This window comes from Macrobrachium rosenbergii, chromosome 23 (assembly GCF_040412425.1).
Source record: "Macrobrachium rosenbergii isolate ZJJX-2024 chromosome 23, ASM4041242v1, whole genome shotgun sequence".
NCBI classification, from domain to species: Eukaryota; Metazoa; Arthropoda; class Malacostraca; order Decapoda; family Palaemonidae; genus Macrobrachium; species Macrobrachium rosenbergii.
In genome coordinates, this window is record NC_089763.1 from 1386639 (window position 1) to 1406719 (window position 20081).

Consider the following 20081-nt stretch of genomic DNA (forward strand, 5'->3'; position numbering starts at 1 on the left):
GTTAACTGATGTATTTGAAAAACTAGGCTACTGTTTTGTTACATAATCCCTGAATAGAAAGTAAAATTTTGTCTTATTTTATATCGCTGGATAAGATACAAATCACTTTTTTCTGGAAGATAAGTACATAATGGGTGCTTACAACCTATTTACATAAATACTATATTCAGAATTACTTTTCATGTGTAACTTTTTAACTTTTGTTTTTTATTTACTTTATTTTTTTTCCAACAGGCATACCACTGCAATATGCCCCATCCTGGATCAGTTGTAGGTAACATGGCCATGTTGCCAATTAGGACAAAATACAGGGGTCCAGCTCCTTTAATGGCTGGTGATGGGATTGATGTTATTGATGAAGCCTTACAATATTTTAAGGCCAATGTTTTCTTCCGCACATATGAAGTTAAGGTGAGTTTACTTTTCAACTTAGCAATCGTTAGTTTAGTGTAACATTCGTGTAAAAATTGATTTTTGAATGAATTTTGGAGGCTTGAGTCAATTTGTTTTGATAAAGTATACAAGCATTTGTTTTATATATAGTACATAGTAGTCTTTGAGCAAAAGCTGGGTTGGTCATTGAACCTTGTTAACAAAGTAGGTACAGGTGTACATGAAGAGTGGATGTTGAGTCCCAGTCACTCATCGTAATAGTTTACAAAGTAGGTACAGGTGTACATGAAGAGTGGATGTTGAGTCCCAGTCACTCATCGTAATATTTTCTTCAGCTGTCATCAAATTCGCACTTGCTGTATACTGGTCTGCAGTGCTGAACCCTGTGGTGATTTGAAGATTTCACCCTTATTAATATTCTTTGACTTTACTGGGTATGGTGGCTAGTACTGTAGTTGTGAATTATGTCTGTGAGTTATTCTTACAGAGGGGTTTACAGTAACTAAAAATTTCATAGCAAAAGTTAGTATGTTTGTGAATGGCAGAATCATCCCCCCCACAACATATACACTCATGAATTATGTATAGTGTATGCTGGGGTTCCAAATAATCTGCCTTCTAAGAAGTGTAGAGGGATGGTTCCATTGCCAGAGGAAGAGGAACAAGAAGGTGTCGTCATCTTATTTGCAGGTAATGTGCTTCCCTTTATACCCCCCCCCTGGTCCCAACCCCTTGACAAGGTGGGGCTTATGGATCCACAGCAGGGAGAGTATGCTCTATCTCTGCTGTGAATTCAACCAAATATTGGGACCTGTAACTCTTTTACTCCTCCTCCTTTTAATTTTCCCCTTCTCTTCTTCCTGTTTTATTAACGACCTTTACATATCATTGAATTATGGACACTACTGCTCTTGTAATTTGGGTGCTTGATTTGGGACCACCTTGCCGTGGTGAGGGGGTTGCTCTTGAACCCCAGGAACCTGTTCCTGGGTTTGAGTCCAAGAGTCCCATATACCATTATATATTATTTTGGATTAAATTTGTGGAATTTTTCACTTTTACTAAAATTTATTGGACCTGATAAATAGGAAAAGATATCTTAGCTGGGAATGGGTTTATATCTGAAGCTAAATAGTGAGAATTGTGGTAAGACCATCAACTGCCTGATAATGTTCAGACCTGAGAGTTACAGATTTATAGCTCAAAGGCCGAACTATTCTTTAGGGCTGGACCGAATTCCAGGGGTCTGGTTCTAGGGATAGGACTCTCGGCATTCTATCCAGTTTGTCCATGATATGATTAGGATGGCGACTATTGTATTCTTGAAATATTCTCAGTCCCAGCAAGCAGGTTTGGCTTACACATGCGCCACTCTAAATCATGTGCCATCCTCTGTGGGGTAGGGTAGGGGGCAGACATTTGGGAGTCGGTTCTCACTTGTGCCATTGGTGGAAGAATAAACTTCATGAAAGACTGATATCTTTTTAAGGTTTTCAGGTTTTCTTATTATTATTATTTTTATTTTTTTATTTTTTCTTATACTTAAATCTTTATGAATATTAGTTGCAAGGCTTCAAGTACCCCTGCTCCCTTTGATGACACTGACTTGGCACAGTTAACCCTTAAACACTGACTGGACGTATCGTACGTCGACTAAAATTGTCTGTCAGGTGCCGAGTGGATGTACGGTACGTCAACTACAAAAAGTTTTTTTAAATATTCGCGGAAAAATAGTAAAGGCCTAGTTTGCGAAAGATTTTAAATCACGCGCCTTAAGGGATGCTGGGAGTTCATGGATCACGCTGTTTTTTTGTTTACAAGCGTTACCGAGCCGCGCATGCGCGAATTTCTTTCTTCTCGCACTACAGAGCATCAGCGATGCATCTCAGAAATTCTTTCGTCACTTTGTCGTAATTTTTACACCATTTTATATTAGCCGTTACATAAAGTTTTATATATGAAAATGTGTGCCATTTCATGTAGAATAAAACAAACACAACCCATGGTTGTAGCTTTTATAAGTTTTGAAATATTTTTATATAAATCACGATAAGTGCCAAAATTTCAACCTTCAGTCAACTTTGACTCGACTGAAATGGTCGAAAAACGCAATTGTAAGCTAAAACTCTTACATTCGAGTAATATTCAATCATTTACCTTCATTTTGCAACAAATTGGAAGTCTCTAGCACAATATTTCGATTTATGGTGAATTTTTGAAAAAAACTTTCATTACGTCCGCGCGGTAACTCGGCCGAAAATCTCAAATTCTTTCGTCACTTTGTCGTAATTTTTGCACCATTTTATATCAGCCGTTACATAAAGTTTTATATATGAAAATGTGCGCAATTTCATGTAAAATACAACAAAAACAACCCATGGTTGTAGCTTTTATCAGTTTTGAAATATTTTCATATAAATCACGATAAGTGCCAAAATTTAAACCTACAGTCAACTTTGACTCAACCGAAATGGTAGAAAAACGCAATTGTAAGCTAAGACTCATACATTCTAGTAACATTCAATCATTTACCTTAATTTGGAACAAACGGGAAGTCTCTAGCACAATATTTTGATTTATGGTTAATTTTTGAAAAAAACTTTTTCCTTACGTCCGCGTGCGGTAACTCTGCCGAAAATCTCAAATTCTTTCGTCACTTTGTCATAATGTTTGCACCGTTTTATATTAGCCCTTACATAAAGTTTTATATGTGAAAATGTGCGCAATTTCATGTAGAATACAACAAAAAATAATTCATGGTTGTAGCTTTTATCAGTTTTGAAATATTTTCATATAAATCATGATGTGCCAAAACTTAAACCTTCAATCAACTTTGACTCGACCGAAATGGTAAAAAAACGCAATTGTAAGCTAAAACTCTTCATTCTAGTAACATTCAATCATTTATGTTCATTTTGCAACAAACGGGAAGTCTCTAGCACAATATTTCGATTTGTGGTGAATTTTTGAAAACTCTTTTCTTATGTCCACGTGCTGTAACTGCCGAAAATCTCAGAAATTCTTTCGTCACTTTGTCGTAATGTTTGCACCGTTTTATATTAGCTGTTACATAAAGTTTTATATATGAAAATGTGCGCAATTTCATGTAGAATACAACAAAAAATAAAAAATATGAAGAGCAACCAAAGACCCTGAACTCCAATTCAGATGAAAATGAATTAAGAAAACAATCTCTTATAAAGGAGAATTTCCCACTCCACCCTAGGAACAGTACTTCCCCCCCAAGGAGTGGGAAGTAGCACATTTTACCACCTTAGCATTCATGCTCGATATCCTTCAGTGGAACTGTAAAGGTTTCAGATTTACAGAAGATTTTTAAAGTTTTAATGCATGAATTCAATCCAGGGATTATTTGCCTGCAGAAAACAATGTTAGGCAACTCTCCTTATAATCCTGGACTAAATTATTCAATATTTAAATCATATCCCCCAACTGGTGATTGTGCCCATGGAGGTGCTGCAATTATTTTTGATAAATCTCTACAACACTCCACAATACAATTTAATACAATTCTACAAGCTGTTGCTATTTCAGTCATTTTGGAAAAGAGGATAACAGACTGCTCCTTATACCTTCCACCAGACCTTGCTTTTAACATTGGAGATATTCAGTTGTTAATTGACCAACTTCCAGCTCCTTTACTTCTCCTAAGTGGTTTTAATGCCCACAGTCCCCTTTGGGGAAGTCGGTTTTTAGATAGTAAAGGGAAATTAATAGAAGACTTTATTGACAGGAATGATGTTACCCTATATAATAATGGGTCAGTGACTTTCCACAACATTCACAATAATCATTTCTCTGCACTGGACCTTAGTATTTCTTCAACTAGTATCCACCTTGATTTTAATTGGTCTGTTAATGAAGATTTAAATGGAAGTGATCACGACCATCCATTTGAAATGTGCTCTGAATGCTCCATCTGAAGTTTTACCTAAGTGGAGGGTAGAGGACGAGACTGGGATAAATTCAGTAAGGGTGTCAATCTAGATAGGGAGTTTGAGTCCTTTCATTCTCATCTAGATGCCTATGATTACTTTATTGAATCTACTTTGAAGAGTGCTGAAGGCTCAGTTCCAAAAACAAAAGGCAAACCTCATAGACCTGCAGTTCCCTGGTGGAATAAGACGTGGTATTCTGAGGAAAGTGACTAGGAAGTGCTACAGACATTACAAAACTAGTTGCTCCCCTCAGTCAAAGTTAATCTACAAATGTGCTTTAGCCAAGCAGCGGCGCTTTTATAAGAAAGCCAAAAGAGAATGTTGGCTTTACTATATTAATGCAATAAACTCCAAGACCCCACTAAGAGTGGTGTGGCACAAAATAAAGAAACTGAGTGGAAATTTTGTTGCGTTACCATTACCCTCATTAAAAATAAATGTCTCTCTAATGACAGAGCCCACTGAAGTTGCCAATGAGCTAGGAAAACACTTTTCTAAAGTTTCCAGCCCTAACAATTATTCTTCAGAATTTCAAAGAATTAGGAATTCTGAAATGTCTCTGAAATTTGATTCGGGAAAATCTGAACCATACAACTACAAATTTTCCCTAAGAGAACTTCATGAGGCACTCTCCTCAGTTGAAGCCACAGCTCCAGGTTAGGATACAATTGTATATTAAATGCTTAAACACCCCCAGATGATGCCAAAAAATATTTACTCAAGATTATAAACAAAATACAGGAAGTCCTCGGTTATCAGCAGGGGTTCCGTTCTGGGGGTGTAACGATAACCGAAAATCGCCACTAACCGAAAATTGGCGATTTCCAGTACTTTTTCGGCAATTTTTGGGCTTATCGGCACCTCTGTTAGGTATGTATTGGCGCCAATACCCAATTATCAGCGGCGATAAGAGGAAATCGCGAAATTTCAGCGCCAAAATTTGCCGATTTTCATCGCTAGACAAGCCCCATAAAACCGGATCGCCATTAACCAGGGACTGCCTGTATGGGAAACTGGAATTTTACCCAAGGACTGGAAAATATCCATAATTGTTCCTATTAAAAAGCCTAATAAAGTTGCTTCCCAAGCCACCAGTTATAGACCAGTAGCTCTTACCAGCTGTGTATGTAAGCTGATGGAGAAAATGATAAATACTAGACTAGTTTGGCACTTTGAAACCAAAGGATTAATATCGCCATTTCAGTTTGGTTTCAGGAAAAACCGCTCCACCCTTGATCCCTTGTGAGGCTGACCAACCAAATCCAGCAAGGATTCGCCAAACTGTCAGACCATCGGCATATGTTTTGACTTACAGAAAGCATATGACACTACCTAAGAATTGGCATCATGAAACAATTGCCAAAGCATATGACACTACCTGAGAATTGGCATCATGAAACAATTGCACAAGATGTGGAAGAATGATCATATTTATATATTCCTTTTTAACAGACAGATATTTTAAGGTAAGAGTGTGTAACTCACTCTCCCAACCTTTTATGCAGGAGGAAGGAGTTCCCCAAGGAAGCGTTTTAAGTGTAACACTCTTTTCCGTGGCAATAAATAGTGTGGTTGAAAAAATCTCGCCTCCTGTTAAATGCTCGCTTTTTGTCAGTGACCTTTGCAATGTACTGCACAGGATATGATTCCTTGTCTGTATGTAAACATTTGCAAAGGTCTATTAACCCATAAACGCCGAGCCTCTATTTACAAAAGTGTCTGCCGTATGCCAGCGGCGTTTGGGAGTTAGCGCCAGAGTGGAAAAAAAATTTTTTTAAAAATCACAGCACGCTTTAGTTTTTAAGATTAAGAGTTCACTTTGGTAAGAGTTCACTTTGGCTCCTTTTTTTGTCATTGCCTGAAGTTTAGTATGCAACCATCAGAAATGAAAAAAATATCATTATCATATATAAATATTGAAATATATGACAGCGTGATTGCGCTGTGAGCAAAACGGTTAAAGCTAATGAGTTATTTTTTTCTTTGTATTGTACACCAAATTGCGATGATTTTGGTATATAACAAATTGTAAAATGATCAAAGCAACACAGAAAATATTATCACAAAATGATGCATGAGTTAAGTTTTACTGAAGTAAAAATATGTTTTTTCAAAAATTTTTGGTCATAAATCAAAATATTGTGCTAGAGACTTCCCATTTATTGCAAAATGAAGGTAATTGATTTGAATATTACTAGACTGTAAGTATTTTAGCTTACAATTGCAGTTTTCAACCATTTTGGTCGAGTTAAAGTTGACCAAAGTCTTTTTTTCTATTTATTGTGATTTATATGAAAATATTTCAAAATTGATAAAAGCTACAACCAGAAGTTATTTTTTGTGATATTATACATGAAATTGTGCACATTTTCATATATAAAACTTTATGTAACGACTAATATAAAACGATGCAAACATTACGACAAAGTGATGAAAAGAATTTCTGAGATGTTGATGCGAAAGTTACAGATGACATAAGGAAAAAGTTTTTTTTAAAATTCACCATAAATCGAAATATTGTGCTAGAGACTTCAGTTTGTTGCAAAATGAAGGTAAATGATTGAATATTACTAGAATGTAAGAGTTTTAGCTTACAATTGCGTTTTTACCATTTTGGTCTGAGTCAAAGTTGACAGAAGGTTGAAATTTTGGCACTTATTGTGATTTATATGAAAATATTTCAAAACTGATAAAAGCTACAGCCATGAGTTATTTTTTGTTGTATTCTACATGAAATTGCAGTTTTTTCATATATAAAACTTTTGTAACGATAATATAAAACGGTGCAAACATTATGACAAAATGACAAAAGAATTTCTGAGATGTTCGCTTGAGCTAGAGTTACCGGGACGTAAGGAAAATCCCATTTTTTTTCTCAAAATTCACCATAAATCGAAATATTGTGCTAGAGACTTTCAATTTGTTGCAAATGAAGGTAAATGATTGAATATTACTAGAATGTAAGAGTTTTAGCTTACAATTGCGTTTTTCTACCATTTTGGTCGAGTCAAAGTTGACCGAAGGTTGAAATTTTGGCACTTACCATGATTTATATGAAAATATTTCAAAACTGATAAAAGCTACAACCATGAGTTATTTTTGTTGTATTCTACATGAAATTGCACACATTTTTATATAAAAGTTTATAAAAATATAAATGCAAACATTACAACAAAGTGACTAATTAAAATGGAAAATTTGTTTTCAAAATTCATCATAAATGAAAATCAACTGTAGACTTCAATTTATTGCAAAATGAAGGTAAAAGAATATTACTAGAATGTAAGAGAGATTACAATTGCGTTTTTCTACCATTCAGGTCCAAATTTGACTGAAGGTTGAAATTTTGGCACTTATTGTGATTTATAAAATATTTTTTATAAATTCATCATGGGTTGTTTTTTGTTAAATCATGAAATTGCACATTTTTCATATATAAAAGAGACTTCCATTACACCAAATTGTGAAAGAAAAATGTAAGGAAAATTTTTTTTTCAAAAATGATTGAATAGGTAAATGATTGAATATTACTAGAGTTTTAGTTTTAGCTTACAATTGCGTTTTTTACCATTTTGGTCACAACAAGTCAGAGTTGACCAATGGTTGAAATTTTGGCACTTATTGTGATTTATATGAAAATATTTCAAAACTGATAAAAGCTACAACCATGAGTTATTTTTTGTTGTATTCTACATGAAATTCCGCACATTTTCATATACAGGTATTCCCCTACTTACGATGGGGTTAGGTTCCAAAAAACCCATCGTTTGTTGAAAAAATCGTAACTCGAATATGGCCTAGCCTACACTAGGGTAATCAGTACCATCTATACATATATGGTAGCTTAGCCTACACTACACAGTATACTTTATACATATATGGTATAGTAATTATTAGTGTCAGCTAATTCTGCAGGTTCAATGCAGATTGACATGATAAGTCAGTATAAAGAGAAATTGAATAATAAACAAGGCCTAGCCTGCACTTTTCGTATATCATATACGGTAGCCTAGCCTAAATTATACTGTATTCTATTTTCACATAACACCGTATTATACAAACATCAAAATAACGAATGTGCATCTTTTCCATGGATCTTTTAAAAAGTTATGCTTTACTACACTGTATCCAATCGTAAATATTCTTATATTGCTTTTGCATCATAAATTTTCATCATAGCGATCAAATGTTTTGGTTTGGGAATCGATCACGCGGGCTTTATTTCACCGCATTTAACTCGGTTCAGGGGGCATTTCTTGCTTCCAGTTAGCCTAAATGAATCTCTAGATACTATTTATAAGGGACATATATATTTTTCGTTATTCGAAGTGTTTGTAAGTTGAAATATAACTTAAGTATGTCTCGTTGAGAAATTTATTTAGCCATTTCTTTCGTTGATAGATGATGTTGGCGGCTGGCCATTTTTTTTTTAAAAAAAAAAAAAATCAAGATTCCGTTCACTATTTTCTCTTGATTTCATCATCATACTACAAGCTTTTTGTATTTATCTTTTATTTTATCATGGATGAACTCTCGACAGCAAATAAATTTGGAAATATTTCCATCAAAATATGAGTTCTTTCATGCCCAGTAGTTTTGATGGAAATACTTTCCAATTTTATTTGCTGTCGAGTTTTATCCATGTTGCCAATGCATGATAATTTATAGTCATTAGCAGCTTGAACATTCTTTTATCAGCTTCAGCTACAACTTGCAGCTTTAATTTACTGTAGCAGTATATTTCCTTGCTGATCTTTTCTCCAAAGCGGATATGGGTAGTGTAAAAACATATCAGTACTTAACGTCATTTTTAACATAACTACGATAATTGTTTAACCATACGATGGTTGAAATACAAGCAAAACAGTTGTTATCCGATTTGGTTATTAGCAAAACAACAGAGTCTTGTTCGGTTGTTTATGGCTTTCTAACCATTTAAACAGAACAACAAGAGTATAAGGTTACTAACAATACTTTATCATTCTCTTACTTTTTTAACTAGAAGATGGAATAAAGAGATGGATACATGAAAATGTGTGCAATTTCATGTAGAAAATAACAAAAAATAACACATGGTTGTAGCTTTTATCAGTTTTGAAATATTTTCATACAAATCACGATAAGTGCCAAAATTTAAACCTACAGTCAACTTTTAACTCGACTGAAATGGTCGAAAAATGTAATTGTAAGCTAAAACTCTTACATTCTAGTAACATTCAACATTTACCTTCATTTTGCAACAAACAGGAAGTCTCTAGCACAATATTTCGATTTATGGTGAATTTTTGAAAAAAAATTTTCCTTACCTCCGTGAGCGCTAACTCTGCTGAAATTCTCAGAATTTCTTTAGTCACCTTGTTGTAATTTTCGCACTGTTTTCCATTAGGCCTTACATAAAGTGTTATACATGAAAATGTGTGCAATTTCATGTAGAATACAACAAAAAATAACTCATGGTTGTAGCTTTTATCAGTTTTGAAATATTTTCATATAAATCACAATAAGTGCCAAAATTTAAACCTACGGTCAACTTTGACTCTTCCAAAATGGTTGAAAAATGCAATTGTAAGCTAAAACTTTTACATTCTAGTAACATTCAATCATTTACTTTCATTTTGCAACAAACTGGAAGTCTCTAGCACAATATTTCGATTTATGATGAATTTTTGAAAAACTTTTTCCTTACCTCAAATCGCTTAACTCTGCTGAAAATCTCAGAATTTCTTTAGTCACCTTGTCGTAATTTTCGCACCATTTTCTATTAGGCATTACATAAAGTGTTATACATGAAAATGTGTGCAATTTCATGTAGAATACAACAAAAAATAACTCATGGTTGTAGCTTTTATCAGTTTCGAAATATTGTCATATAAATCACGATAAATAGAAAAATTCAACCTTCGGTCAACTTTAACTCGATTGAAATGGTCGAAAACTGCAATTATAAGCTAAAACACTTATATTCTAGTAATATTCAATCAATTACCTTCATTTTGCAACAAAGGGAAGTCTCTATAACAATATTTTGATTTATGGTGAAGTTTTGAAAAAACTTTTTTTTTACTTTAATGTTCAAGAATTCATGCATCATTTTGTGATAATATTTTTCTGTGTTGCTTTGATCGTTTTACAGTTTGTTATATACCAAAATCATTGCAATTTAGTGTACAATACAAATACAAAAAAAAAAAAACGCATTAGCTTTAACCGTTTTGCTCACAGCACGATTTGTATACAATTATATATGAAATTTTTTTTGCGTTGTCATATATTCCAATATTTATATATGATGATGATATTTTTTCATTTCTGATGGTTGCATACTAAACTTCAGGCAATGACAAAAAAGGAGCAAAAATGAACTCTTAATCTTAAAAACTAAGTGTGCTGTGATTTTTTGAAAGAAACTTTTTTCCGCTTAGGCGCTAACTCCCAACCTTGCTGGCATACGGCAGACACTTTTGTAAATAGAGGCTCGGCGTTTAAGGGTTAACAATACCAAGGAACCTACATTAATAGTAGGTGATTTTAAAGCTCACAACCCAATATGGGACTGTCATTGTACAAACTCAAATAGAATAGGTAGTAAAATTGAAGAGTTCATGGATTCAAACGACATGTGCTGTATAAATGATGACAAAATTAGCACATATTTTTCAGAAGCACATGGAACATTTTCCTCAGTAGACTTAACTTTATGTACAACATGTATAGTTGACAGATTGGATTGGAATACAGTTGATGACTTACACACCAGTGATCATTTCCCAATATTAATTTCCTTATTGCCTAATCCTGCAAAACATGTCCCTCACTATAACATTTATAAAGCAGATTGGGAGTGATATGAAATGCACATTAGAAATATCCCACTATTTGAATATTTAAAAGACCATAATGTAACTAATAAATTTCTTGTTGATTTCATTAAAAATGCTGCTGATAAAGCAATACCAAAGTCAAAACCCCATCCAACAAAACACAAAGTTCCCTGGTGGTCTGATGAGTTAACAGAAATAATAAATATAAAACACTCAATAGGGAGACAATTAGATAATTTGAATAGAAAGCAAGCCCTTTGTTGGCTGAGTCGGTTGAGCTTCAGGCTGTCACTTGATGGGCCGGAGTTCAATTCCCCTGGCCGGCTGATGAAGAGTTAGAGGAATTTATTTCTGGTGATAGAAATTCATTTCTAGCTATAATGTGGTTTGGATTCCACAATAAGCTGTAGGTCCCGTTGCTAAGTAACCAATTGGTTCTTAGCCACGTAAAATAAGTCTAATCCTTCAGGCCAGCCCTAGGAGAGCTGTTAATCAGCTCAGTGGTCTGCTAAAACTAAGGTATACTTAACTTGAATAGAAAGTTCAATAAAATAAATAAAAAATTATCAATATTAGAAAGAACTTTGCAAAAAATGACTATTATTACTAGAAATTGATACATTAAAACTTCTATACAACAAAATATCCACAAAATTTTAAAAAGTAATTCAAGGAAGAATCATTTCATGGAAGAAATATGTATCAGATCTCTCTAATAATACTCCCATACAAAAAATATGGGAAAAATTCAGGAAAATAAATGGTACCCATGTTAAACCACCTAGACATGCCATATTAAAAAATGGGAAAAGAACGCTTGATCCAAAAGAAATAAGTAATATAATGGGAGAAAATTTAGCAAATGCAAGTAGTGATAAGAATTTAGATGAACACTTCCGCACAAAAAAAAATAAAATAGAATTAATAACAATAACTTTTGAAACAATAGAAGATATATATTATAATAGAAAATTTAGTATGTCAGAGTTGGAATATGCTCTCTGGAAGAGCAATAAATCTGCTCCTGGAGGTGACACTATTTTTTTTGAGATGATCTGCCACTTAGCACCTTTGGCAAAGTCATACTTATTAGAGTTTTATAATCATTTATTGCTTCAAAATTTATTTCCAGATGAATGGCATAAAGCTATAATAATTCCTATCCCCAAACCTGGAAAAGATCCCAATAATGTAAATAATTACAGACCAATTTCTTTAACAAGCTGCGTATGCAAATTGTTAGAGAAAATGGAAAATGCTTGACTAACATGGCACATTTTTTGAGAAAATAAAATTTTAACTCCCACTCAGTTTGGGTCACAGTGTAACAGATCTACATTGGATTCTCTCTGTAACTTAGAAGACCATATACATAGAGGTTTTGAACGAAAACAAATTACTGTAGCTGTCTTTTTTGACATTGAAAAAGCAAACGATACTACATGGAGTATGCTATATTAAAAAGTTTACAAAACAACATCATCTGTGGACATTTACCTAGGTTTATACAGAACTTTTTGACAAATCGAATTTACAGGTGAGAATTGATGATATGTCTAGAACATTTCCACTTGAAAATGGTTTTCCACAGGGAAGCGTCCTTAGTGGCACACCGTTTACTTTAGCAATTAATGATATCAGTAAAAATCTACCTATTGGCATTAAAAGTAACCTGTACATGGATGATTTTGCCATATATTATTCAGCATCCCGAATAAAACATGCAGAACGAATTGTTAATAAAAGCATAGTAAAAATAGATGAATGGTCCTCATCTGTAGGCTTTAAATTTTCCATAGATAAAACTCAAGAAGTCATGTTTTATAAAAAGAAAAAGTGGAAAAAGGTGAAGAAATAGATTTTAAAATCAGAAACCATAGTATACCAATTGGCCAAACAGCAAAATTTTTGGGATTAGTATTTGATACTCACTCAAACTGGAGAGCCCACATTACATATGTAAAATCTAAAAGTAAAAGAACATTGAGTTACTTAGAAAACTATCGAACACTATTTGGGGAGCCAATAGACATACCCTTACTATACTGTATAAAGCAACAGTTCTGTCCATCATTGATTGTGGAAGCGAAGTATATGGCTCAGCATCTGACACAGTGCTGAAAATGTTAGAACCTGTTCACAATGAAGGCTTTAGAATATGCTCAGGAGCCTTTAGATCATCACCAAAATCATCGTTACAAGTTGAATGTGGTGAACTGCCTTTGTCTCTCGATAGAGAACTAGTAACAATGAAAAGTGCTTTAAGAATTCAAACTAGTGATTCTCCAACCAAAAAAATTATTTGAATTAAGAGATGTATTTATAAATAACCATCCACCACCTTTCCCAATTAAGAGCTAGAAGATTGTTTGAGTCGCTGAATATAAATATACAAGTGCCTTTAATAGTAGAATCACCTCCTCCGTGGACAATGAATAAAATGAGAATTTGCACACACCTCAAGTATTTATCAAAAAGTAACTCATATATGCCAGAACACCATAGACAGCATACAATAGAGCATATAAGCCGAAAAGGTCCACATTACGCAATATATACAGATGGATCTAAATCAGAACACAGAGTAGGATATGCTGCAATGTCCCAAGACAAAACTTATCAGTTCTCTCTTCCTAATAATGCTTCCATACTTACAGCAGAATTGTATGGAATTGCATCAGCTATAAAAATAATTAAAGAATCATCATTCAGTAATTTTGTGATTTTCAGTGATCCAAGAAGCACCATAGAAGCTATTCAGAGTTGCAAATAAAATAATATAGTACAACATATTAAATTATATCTCCATAAATTATTTAATAATGGAAAATTTTAGAAATATGTTGGACCCCTGCCCATGTAGGGATCAAAGGAAATGAAGATGCAGACAAAGCAGCTAAAGCAGCAACTCACATGACAAGATCAAATGTGAATATCCCTGTTACTGATTATGCAACTCATATAAAAATGGGTATCATAAATAAATGGCAATATATTTGGGATGAAGAACCTGGAAGTAATAAATTGAAACAAATAAAACGTAATGTTAAAAAATGGAGTTCATCATATCAGAGAGAGACACGCACAAGTAATTTTAACACGTCTCAGAATAGGCCATACTCGTCTGACACATGGGCACTTAATGAGCAGCCCACATGGCCCGGCTCCCGAGTGCTCAGAATGCAGAGTAATAATAACAGTCAGACATGTGTTATGTGAGTGTCCAAAGTATGACCAACAACAAATGTCAACTTTTGGAAATGGATCAATGAAAGAAATTTTGTCAGACTTTTACATTTTCAGTCGTTCCAGTTTTGATGTTCTCGAAGAACTGTAATTTAATTAATAAAATATAAAAATAAGTAAATAATAAAAGCATGAAAACCCTTTTAACATTTGTTGAGTTTAAAAAAAATGGCAAAATTTTAAAATTTTGCTTAATTTATATTCTGAATTTTAATATACCGTTTTAGTATGTATGTAAGGAAGTCTGAGTAAATGTATTTATTGTATGTATGTGTCTCAGTATGAGAGGATGTGCCTATGTGCAGTTTTTAATTTAATTTTAATTCATTCATCATTGTACCGAATGATCTATTGGGTCATAGCGCTTGACCCCAGGCCTGGACCTAGTAATGTAATCAAATCCTTCGGGCCAGCCCTGTGAGAGCTGAAAGTCATCTCAATGGTCTGGTTAAACTATTTTAATAATATTAATAATAATAGGGGATATCCCTTCCAATCCTCTATCTCCTTGACTTGTTAAAGGATGCCGAGTTTTGGGAAGCCTGGTGGTACCATGTACCAGGAGTACCCACCAGTCATTGTTTTTAATGGTTGGGTGATGGTTTTGTTTTTTAATATTGTGTGGTAACAAATTTCTGGTTGTATTCATTGTACTGCACCTAGGGCAAGGACATTTATTTTGTAAGATCTTGTCAGTCTTTGGAGTACTTGTCGACTGCAAGGTTCTGCCACTGAAGTAGAGACGACTCTTGGCTTTACTGCCGTGTCACTACAGGTTGAGATGAGTGCCAACTAGAGGCAGTAACTTTCTGCTGCAACTCCCTCACCAGATTAAGGTTACATCAAGCATTACACCAATGCTAGCTACCTTTCTATTTCAAATTCATCTCCTTCACTGAGTGTTTTTGGGTAGAACATGTCCATGCATCCCACCTTCTGTCAATGTGGGATTCAGCTATGTAGTTACTTGGTAAGTTACTTATATAAAAATGACATTTTTATGATAAATAAACTACATGATCAAAGCCATCCCACCTCCCCTCTCATGGACATAGGGCACAAACAAATTGAGGTCTTCAGCATTGTTGTACCTGTTCTTCCCCAAAAGTGGGTGGGGTTTAGTTACCTACACTAAAACAATAGCGCGTTACCACGAATTTCAGATTTTGAACTGCTGCTGTTAAGTGAAACTAATAACTATGTAGTTACTAGGTAAGTATACTGTATATAAAACTTTATTTTATTGTAAAAACGTAATTTTAAGGGTTACAGGGTATTTGGCAGTTTTAAGCACTTGCAAGGATTTTCAGGGGTAATTTTGCATTTTTGCAGTAGTTTCTGGAACCTATCCCCGCAAAAAAGTGGGGAACACTGTAGTTCATAAGTAGAGGAGTCATTGGTATAGTGTTTCATAAGGAGAGGTGCCTCCCTGCCCATTAAATTAGTTTGATGTATTGTAAAAAGACTATGTACATGAAATGTTGTGGCACACCACTTCTTGAGTAATGTATTATATCATCCTTAAAAGGTAACCAACCATTACACTAGTGTCAATTTATAGGGGTTACTGGATTTTATGGATGATCCTGAATGTCACACATTTGTATGTAGCTTATCCTTTGTATTGGGTGACCTTACCAAAAGAAGGATTAGATTGCTCCTATTCAGGGATTTTTTATTTTTTGGCAAACAGGTTTGATAGTGGAAGTAAGTTGTGTACAATATTTTACATGGGTCATTATGCAGAATTAAGGATTTTGAGTTTATGATATTCATGGCCAATTAAAGTGTTAATGCTTTTACAGACTAAAACCTTATATTAACCCTTGAACGCCTACTGGACGTATCATACGTCGACTAAAATTGTCTGTTGGGTGCCAAGTGGACGTACCGTACGTCGATTACAAAAAATTTCAATCTTCGGTCAACTTTGACTCTACCAAAATGGTAGAAAAACACAATTGTAAACTAAAACTCTTACATTCTAGTAATATTCAATCATTTACCTTCATTTTGCAACATATTGGAAGTCTCTAGCACAATATTTCGATTTATGGTGAATTTCTGAAAAAAACTTTTTCCTTACGTCCGCGCGGTAACTCTGCCGAAAATTTCAGAAATTCTTTCGTTATTTTGTCGTAATTTTTGCACTGTTTTATATTAGCCGGTACATAAAGTTTTATATATGAAAATGTGTGCAATTTCATGTAAAATACAACAAAATACAACCCATGGTTGTTGTAGCTTTTATCAGTTTGGAAATATTTTCATATAAATCTTGATAACTGCCAAAATTTCAACCTTGGTCAACTTTGATTCGACCGAAATGGTAAAAAAAATGCAATTGTAAGCTAAAACTCTTGCATTCTAGTAATAGTCAATCATTTACCTTCATTTTGCAATAAATTGGAAGTCTCTAGCACAATATTTCGATTTATGATGAATTTTTTAAAAAAACTTTTTCCTTACGTCCGTGCCAGAAATTCTTTCATCACGTTGTCGTAATGTTTGCACCGTTTATATTAGTCGTTACATAAAGTTTTATATATGGAAATGTGTGCAATTTCATGTAGAATACAACAGAAAATAACTCATGGTTGTAGCTTTTATCAGTTTTGAAATATTTTCATATAAATCACGATAACTGCCAAAATATCAACCTTCGGTCAACTTTAACTCGACAAAATGGTAAAAACGCAATTATAAGCTAAAACTCTTAGATTCTAGTAATATTCAATCATGTACCTTCATTTTGCAACAAACTGGAAGTCTCTAGCACAATATTTCGATTTATGGTGAATTTCGAAAAAAAAAAACTTTTCCTTACGTCTGCGGCGCAGTAACTCGGCCGAACATCTCAAATTCTTTTCACGTTGTCGTAATGTTTGCATCGTTTTACATTAGTCATTACATAAACTTTTATATATGAAAATGTGCACAATTTCATGTAGAATACAACAGAAAATAATTCATGGTTGTAGCTATTATCACTTTTGAAATATTTTCACATAAATCACGATAACTGCCAAAATTTCAACCTTGGTCAACTTTAACTCGACCGAAATGGTCGAAAAACGCAATTGTCAGTTAAAACTTACATTCTAGTAATAATTCAATCATTTACCTTTATTTTGCAATAAATTGGAAGTCTCTAGCACAATATTTCGATTTATGGTGAATTTTAAAAAACATTTTCCTTACGTCCGCGCTGTAACTCGGCCGAACATCTCAGAAATTCTTTCGTCACGTTGTCGTAATGTTTGCACCGTTTTATATTAGTCGTTACATAAACTTTTATATATGAAAATGTGCGCAATTTCATGTAGAATACAACAGAAAATAAATCATGGTTATAGCTTTTATCAGTTTTGAAATATTTGCATATAAATTACGATAAATTGAAAAAATTCGACTTCTGTCAACTTTAACTCGACCGAAATGGTCGAAAACTGCAATTGTAAGCTAAAATACTTACAGTCTAGTAATATTCAATCAATTACCTTCATTTTTCAACAAACGGGAAGTCTCTAGCACAATATTTCGATTTATGGTGAATTTTTTGAAAAAATTTTTTACGTCCGCACGTTACAGATTCATGCATCATATTGTGATAATATTTTCTCTGTGTTGCTTTGATCGTTTTACAATTTGTTATATACCAAAATCATTGCAATTTAGTGTACAATACAAAGAAAAAAATAATCTGTTAGCTTTAACCGTTTTGCTCACAGCGATTTGTATAAAATTATATATGAAAATTTTTTACGCTGTCATATATTTCAATATTTATATATGATAATGAAATTTTTTAATTTCTGATGGTTGCATACTAAACTTCAGGCAATGACAAAAAAAAGGAGCCAAAAATGAACTCTTAAAAACTAAGCGTGCTGTGATTTTTTGAAAAAATGTTTTTTCCGCTTCGGCACTAACCCCGAACGCTGCCGGCATACCGGAGACGTTTTTGTAAATAGAGGCTCAGCGTTTAAGGGTTAATAAGTAAGCTGATGGGCCTCTTTTTTTATGCCTTTACTCAAGTTATAGGGGAATGATTAAATAGTCAAATCAGACAGGTACACAGGATAAATATTTCTTTGTCATCGATAGTTCCATTGTCTTGAAACTTTAATCTGGGTCTGGCCCAAATAGTTGAATGGAAATATAGGAATGTGCAATCACTATTCAAATCTGTTTTATTTGTAAGTATCCTAAAAGAATCTGGTTATGACTTTAAGAAGAGAACAGACCAAAAATGCCAAAAATATAGTTTTTTCTGTTACTGATGGCATTTCATCAAAGGTAACATTATTTCTTATAATTTAAAATTTGTCATTAATGCTCTGAAAGATCTGGTTATTTTCAAAGCTTATGTAAAAAAGGTTTACAGTAATAGTGTATGATACATGTTTTTTTTTTTCAGGGTGAATGTGACAGAACACTTATTTACGTTACTTTGTACATCACAGAATGCCTGAAAAAGTTAGCAAAATGCAAAGACAAGAATATGGGCCTCAACGAAATGTATTCCCTTGCTCTGTCAAAATTCCCTATTCCAGGAGATGCTTCATTTCCTCTCAATGCTGTCTATGCCAGGGCCAAGAATGATGCTGAATTGGGTATGTTACCAGGATTGCATTCCCATAGACTGTATTTAAACTGTATAAATATTTAGAGCCTTTTTGTTTACTAACTTGGATTTTTAATTTTAGTGATGATGCTTGCAACTTGAAAGAATTCAGGTCAATTGTTCTAAAGGATTTTGGTTTGATTTAAGAATTCGTAATGTCTTACAAACCTTATAATTAAACTAAAGCCTGGCTGTGATTGCAGATGCAGTGACCCTCCCAATGCTGGGCCCTTTGTTGTTTGAAGGTCAGCTTAAGAGCCAGTCACAGGTCTAAATCCTGATGAATTACACGTTGTCTGTGGGGCAACAGAATGTGCATTGTGCCGTAGCTTTTGGTTTAGCCAATTGTAATTGTTTGTTCTCCCCCTTGCTCATAATTTTTTCTTCCTTTTTCATTAGCTTGGTTTTATCTTGTTTACCAACTTCTAACTACCACTACCAATTACTGTAACACTGGATTGTCCTCTAGTTGCACCAATAAATAATTTTCTTTTAATTACTTTCCATCTCAAAATTACTTTCTGGGATCGACCTGTGTCGCCCAGTGAAATGTCCCATATAGCACACATTTCTAGGTATAAATATTGCTAGGTATACCAGAGAAAAAAGCTATACAACTATATAGAATGCCAGAGTTACTACCTCTGGATCGATCATCCTCATAGGATGTCGGTATGTCATCTGGGAGCGAGTGGAAGCCACTACCACAGATGCTTAACCCCAATAGACCTCTCCTCTCCCAAAACTCCTCTACCTAAGGGGTGCCGTTACATCGGTCCTTCTCCACTCGCTACTACTACTTCTACCCAGAACCATCATCCTCTCATAGCACCTTTTCTTTTTTGTGTTTTTTGTGCTTTTTTCTTTATTTTCGGCATTATTCACCTTTATTATGTCGTCAAGCAATCAGGATGCATCCCCTTCTAAGTTGAGTATTCAATTTTGTTGGTTTGGGACTCGGTTGGACAGTTTTGTCCCGTTAAATAACTTACACATTGTTCGGCTGGGAGCCGCCATGTTTGTTTACGTTCGTGG

At 34.0% G+C, this 20081-nt stretch overlaps 1 protein-coding gene across 1 annotated transcript; it reads left to right on the forward strand.

Moving 5' to 3' along the window:
* Positions 1 to 211: 211 nt before the first annotated feature.
* LOC136851226 (actin-related protein 2/3 complex subunit 3-like) lies at positions 212 to 19542 on the forward strand. The gene is made up of 2 exons (XM_067125155.1): positions 212 to 411; positions 18840 to 19542. Exons 1-2 carry the CDS (start codon positions 250 to 252, stop codon positions 19089 to 19091), a joined length of 414 nt encoding a protein of 137 aa, XP_066981256.1. The 5' UTR covers positions 212 to 249; the 3' UTR covers positions 19092 to 19542.
* Positions 19543 to 20081: the final 539 nt, after the last annotated feature.

Bases quoted from the DNA above. Each gene is read 5' to 3' on its own strand.
- LOC136851226 (XM_067125155.1), top strand. From the start codon at position 250: ATGCCCCATCCTGGATCAGTTGTAGGTAACATGGCCATGTTGCCAATT. The intron at 412-18,839 runs GTGAGTTTACTT...TTTTTTTTTCAG, and splicing joins TCCGCACATATGAAGTTAAG to GGTGAATGTGACAGAACACT.